Genomic DNA, 6,000 nt, shown 5'->3' with positions numbered 1-6,000 from the left:
ACCACAAAGCCTGATTGATCAATCCAGATACTGATGTTCACATTTCGTTTGAGACAGCGTTGGAAGGGGAGAGGACTGGGGGAGACAACTTTCTTTTTTTATTCATTTGAGGACTTCGATTCCATCTGCAGAAATGGGTGATGCACAACTGCCATAGGGTGCCTCTTGCTAAGACCAAATCAGCATCCGGGTTTTTGGGCTGGATGAATTGGTTTCTGCTGCCCAAGGCAGGTGTTGCCCTGCACTGGTGGCAGCTGGGTGGGAGGCTCTCTGCTCTGCTTGGTAATCCCTACAATGGCTGTTAAAAGGGGCAAGAGAGAAGGAAATGCACTGAATCCACTCAAAGGAATGAATGTGGCTGGGAACAGCCTGGAAATGAACCTCTCTGAATCCCTGAAGTGCAATACACTCGCGTCTGGAAAGTTTTGTCAGCTCTTGGAGAGGAGAGGATGGTTCTGGCTCCTCAGCAGTGCCCATCCTTGCACTGGCAGAGGTTTACTGTCACCTGGAGCACGTACTTTGGCTGTAATTGTAGCAGCATCTTCTGTGTTAATATTAGAGATTACAGGGGGGACTGATGTTCTGATACTCAGCAAAGTCTGCACCATCTGCTCTGGCCAAGGGAACGGTGCACACACCGCTACAGCCTGGGAGTGTTTAAAGACTTGGTGTCTCAGGGCTCACACATTACTTCACCGTGAAATTGGCAGGAACATCAATGAAAAACCACCCAGTTACTTCACTATGGAATATCACACCTGGCTTTCATTTCACGTGACTGCGGTTTTGCTAATTAATTCCTTCCCCCCAGTATTATCTTCAACATACACAAAGATTTTGGAGGTTACAAAACTGTAAGTGTAACAATGCTTTTGCCTGTTTAAGAAAGAAACCTGCTGAAATTTGAAACATTATTAAATACCAAAGTAACCACTCCTTCCCTGAAAATTAACTGCAAGAATGTAATAATCATCTCTTGGTCCTCCAGGTGGCTGAAGCCAGAGGTTCCTTGAAGCTTGCTCCTTCTTAGGACACAAATAACATACAAGTACCAGTTACTAACATTTTCAACAGGGTAACAAAAAGGACCACAGAGGAGTGAGAAGAGGCCTAAGGACATTGGAGCCAATTCACAAAAACCATGACAGAGCCCATTTGAGGTTCATGAGGGACAGAAACAATTTAAAACTCTGCAAAATACTTTTTAAAAACATGATCTCTCTTGAAAAAATAATGGAGGAGCTTTTAAACTTCCCCATATGTGTTTGAGGAGGAAAAACCCAACAAAGATCAAAAGTACAGATAAAAAATAAACATAATTCTACTTTGCAAGAAGAATTCTCATCGTTCTCAGGGGTGGCTCACCATTCCCAAATTACGTTTGGGTCTTTAGTCTCTCTTGCTCTTTGCTCCTTCTTCCTGTTTCTTCCTCTTCTGCTCCCAGAACGGACGCAAAAGTCTTTGGTCTCAGAACACTGGATGCAGCAGTGTTGCAAGCACACACTAACGGTGTTCACACTCGGGGAGGAGGCAGGAAGGAGCGAGGGCTGGTCCTGCTGAGGAGATGGGATGGGTGGGTTGTGGGGAGTCAGCTCCTAGATGGCTCCTTCGCTGTGCATACTGTGGTTGGGCTTGTTGTGAGTCACACAGTTCTGTTCGTTCAGCAGGTTTGCTGTCTCGTCTGGCAAACCATCATGCAGCTCCGTAAGAGTCAGTTCGATTTTAGTGTTTTCACTGTCCGAGGACTGAGGTGTTTTGTCCATCCGGGATGCCATCAGGGCATTCTGGTACTGCTGTCTTGAGATCTGCTCCAAGAACAGGGAAGAAACAAAAGAAGTCAGTCAAACTTCTATGTCTCCTGTGGAGCACACTGAGAAGATAAAAGTTTCCTCCCTTTCCAGACCACCACACTTCAACCCCTCTTTACCTGTTTCCATAAAACATCCCTGCGCTTTGCAAGCCTAGAGCACCCCAGCTCAACACCCACAGCATGGTGACATTTCCAGGGAGGGTGGAAGAACAGTGCTGTGCAATCACCATGCTGTTCAAAGGCAGGGATGTATTCCTATGCAGAGATTTTTAAATCAGACCTCCATTTCCCTCCAATCATGCACACCTTTAGGACCAGAACCAGAGATCAATGAAGCCTTTCTCCCAGCTTCAGTGAGCTCCTGGTGAGGCTCTAAGTGTCCCTATAGAGCCAAGCCAGCTCTATAGTACAAGTATAGAATACAAGCATTCCTGCTCTTGTCTAGGCCAGCAAACACAGCAGGAGCTACAGCCTTATACATAAGGACATTTGAGTCTAGGAAACACTGGGATGCCCATAGAGATGAGTCCAAATTAGCAACCCATGAAGTTTTCCACTGGTCTCTGCAAGAGCTGTCTGCACTCAGCAGAGCAGTGATGACAAGAGCTGGCCTAGAGCACAGAGTGACACTGCCCATGGTGTCCCAGGGACAGGGAAGCCCAGAGCCCCTGAACATCTGCATGTGGTGGTGGAGGGCAGAATTCCTCCTGGAGCCACAAGCAATCAGCCCTGTGAACTCCAGGCCAACCTTCTCAGCCAGGACAGGCAGCAGGATGCATGTGCACTGGCAGCCCCATGAGTGCACCCCATCACAGCAGTGGGTGATCTTGGCAGGCAGGAAGGTGGAAGAGATGAAATGACTTTTAGAAAACTGTAAATTTCAGTAGCAACACAAGAAAGGGACTGGAAATGGACAGAATCAGATGGACCAGGTCACAATTCCAAAAGCAAAATCCAAACATGCATGAGCAGGTCACAACCCCGGTTTTACAAGGTAGTAATTGAATGAATGACCATGTGGCACAGTGAAAACACTAATGTTGAGTACTCTGACCTATGTGTAAAGCAGAGTGATGCAAGAAGAGGTGTGCAAGTCTGTCTGCAGAGATACCAGGACAGTTTAACATTCATTAGCTGCTGAACACAGTGAGATTTGGAAGGACTTCACATAAACCAGCATAGGGTAAGCAGCTGCTCTGTACAGCAGATCAGCCATTGAAATCTGTAGTGAGAACCAACTGCTCAGTGATAAACATCTACTGATGTAATCCTTGAAGGATTGAACCATTGACCAGCATGCTTGCATCTGAAAGTTTTGACAGCAAGACTTTACTCTCCTTTTAAAATTTGGCTACAGAATACTCAGTTTAGCATTCTAGTATGTCTACCCTATTCCACATCCTTAACATTGAATTAACTAACAGAAGCTAAGCTCTTAAATCACTTGAGTTGCATAAAACAAACTGTGAACATCATTTAATTTAAGAAAAGCATCAATGTCAACTTCTGGCCATGGGACATCAGCTTCCCTGGACTCCCAGCTGGGCTGGAATTGCTGCCAGCATTAGCTGTTCCTCAGCTCAGCTAGATTTCCTCTCCCACAGGACTCGCACACATTTCAGCGTGGGATGCTCCATGCTGGGGGACAGAGCTGTATTTCATGCAGCAACTCACTGGTAGTATGAGACATGAGCCTAATACATGTGAAGTTAAGATAAAGAGAAATGTCCAAGACTTCTCCAAGCAGAAGAAGGATGGCAAGGCGGAAAGTAAGATCAAGAACCCCAAACTGAAACCAAAATCAGAAGTGAATAAAAACTGCAACCAACAGTAATGTTTCATCCTTTAGAAAAGGACAGTTTGATAATGAAGGGTCTCCATTTCAGATGGCTCCAAAAGCTTCACCAGGATAGGTCTGACTAAAAGCAGAGAGGTTATTTTTATAATATTTCCTCAAAGGACCTGAAATCCAGAAAATTATGTGACCAGCCTACTTACAAGTCCAAATGAGAAGAACAGTGAAGACAAATCAGTGGACAGCAGATATTGGAAAAAAAAGTAGTTTAAAGTAACTTTAAACAGCTGCTTTCATAATGCTATTTACTCACAGAAGAATTTAGAGGGAATTCCCTTTCCCAGGCTCTCCATCCTACCGGCCAAGCCCAACTTTCCAGCAGGGTCTTTCTAGCTTTTTTCCTACCTTGACAAACTGAATGTCTGTGAGGGCTTTCACTGAGTAGTCTGGAACATACACTTGGAGGAAGGAGGCGTTCAGCTGGTTGTTGCTGCTCCCCAACGTCGGGGTGACGGCGTCGATGCGGTCGCTCCGGTTCAAAGAGTCTGAGTGATTCAAGCCACAGGGCCGAGGTGGGGACTTGTTTTCAGCTAAGAAACAGGCAAGAGATTTCTTAAATCAAGTAAAAAACTTTTCAAGTCACCAGTTTCAAAGGGACATAATAAATTGTGATGTAGCATAAATAAACTGTGAATGCTTAGTCCATTCATAAGTAGATATGTGGCTAAACAACCAAATTATCCTGAAAAATGGTACATTTTCAGTTCAGAGCTGGTAGTCAGCATCACTGAGTATTCCCTAAACAAACCTGTACTTGTTTATGCTGCAACAGACATGCCCTGAGAACAGAGTGCCTCAGCTGATGAGCAGAAACTACCACAGAAAGGTAACTTCCCAAGGTTCCCTTACAGGAGCTCTTGATAGTCAGACCATGCTTAATATATATTTTTTCTTAATCATTGTTACTTTCAACCACAGTCAGTCCCATCTGATCCTTATCCCCTTTTATTTCACCTGATACCTACATATGGCGTGTTCCCTCAGCTAGAGCAGACATTTTCAGTAGGAGTAACAGAGTCCTCAGTGGACCAGAGTGCAGTGCACATGACAATTACTTCAACATTTCCTCTCAGTGCTTGAAGTGGCAAAACCTCAATGAAGGAAAGCAAACTCCAAGCCAGCCAGTGACACAGACAAAATAGTCCACACTACAGAGAAGAAGAATCTGTGTCCAGGAAAGGAGAACACTACAGACATCATTTTCCACCACTGGCCTTTAAATCCCGCAGGGTTTCACTTGAAGACCTCGCAGCTGTCCCCTGTGAGTGTGACTGGACACAGTCTATCCAAAGCAAACGTGCTTTTGGGACACCACAGACATTCTGCATCCATGGCTTCCACCCACACAGTGACCCAGGAGATAGAAGGACAGAAATACATCCTAAAAGAGACTGCCTCCTGCAGAAGGGCTGCTCCCTGGGCACACACAGAGTACATACTGATCAAAGAACTATCTTTGGGATCAGAGAATTTGTGAATTCGTGAATTTTTTTATTTTGAATTTTTTCATTTAATGCACTTAAAACTCTTTCAGCCAGCCCGAACTCAAACTTGATGTAAACTATGCTACTCACCACATGATCCCCATTCTCAAACTGAAAGATCATTTTCATATAATCTTAAGATACAAAGTCTCTTTGAGCATATCAACAAAATACCCTTAACAAGCTTTTCAAATTCCTTTTTGAAGACTTATCTACATATAATTTTATTTCTTAAAGAAACCTAAAAACCTCCCTTAAATTTAACCCTACCTCTGCTACCTAATCACTAGAAATATAATATCTCCTTGTCTAAATGACACAGCCTGTTCAACGTCCCTGAATCCAGTCCTTCCTATACCTAACACTTGAGAATGCAGAATTGCCCTGATTCTTATTCCCACTTAAAATCCTTCTGATGCTGTATTTCTTGGCCATTTTAAAAAGGGGAACAAAAAAAAATACAGGTTCTGACAGCTTGATAATTTCCCCACCACTTCTGCACCATGGAATTAGTACAGGTCCCTATGGCAACACCAACTGCAGGCTTAGGGGGAAGCACTCAGAGCCTTGCAAGGTTTTCCTTTGTGCCAGCTTGCCAACTTGAAAGCCACAGCAGGCTGCAGCCACTGCTGCCAGGAGCCAAAACTCTACCTGCACACAGGGCTTGATGCTGAAATTGCCACTGCAGAACAAGGAACTGTGAAGGCTGGATGAATTTGCTCTCCTTCCCACTGTATACACAAAATATGGCTGTGTGTGACAAGAACAGCCTCACTGCTGCTTGGGATAAAGGCTTCCATCTGGAACAACTTGACACTAGTGTGACTTGCATCTGCCTTTTCTTTCCACCA

The 6,000-nt window shown here is 44.5% G+C and overlaps 1 protein-coding gene across 1 annotated transcript in view; it reads right to left on the bottom strand.

Moving 5' to 3' along the window:
- Window positions 1-1,154: 1,154 nt before the first annotated feature.
- Window positions 1,155-6,000, bottom strand: part of CNNM2 (cyclin and CBS domain divalent metal cation transport mediator 2) — a 108,348-nt gene continuing 103,502 nt past the window's right edge. The window contains exons 7-8 of the mRNA XM_058810453.1: window positions 4,011-4,195; window positions 1,155-1,805 (exon numbers count right to left, since the gene is read on the bottom strand). Coding sequence (XP_058666436.1) covers window positions 1,596-1,805; window positions 4,011-4,195 — 395 coding nt within the window. The 3' untranslated portion in view covers window positions 1,155-1,595. The remainder of the gene's footprint in view (window positions 1,806-4,010; window positions 4,196-6,000) is intronic.

Source organism: Ammospiza caudacuta, chromosome 9 (assembly GCF_027887145.1).
Source record: "Ammospiza caudacuta isolate bAmmCau1 chromosome 9, bAmmCau1.pri, whole genome shotgun sequence".
Lineage (NCBI taxonomy): Eukaryota > Metazoa > Chordata > Aves > Passeriformes > Passerellidae > Ammospiza > Ammospiza caudacuta.
The sequence above is the reverse complement of the archived record's forward strand: the minus strand, read 5'-3'. Positions and strand labels throughout refer to the sequence as shown.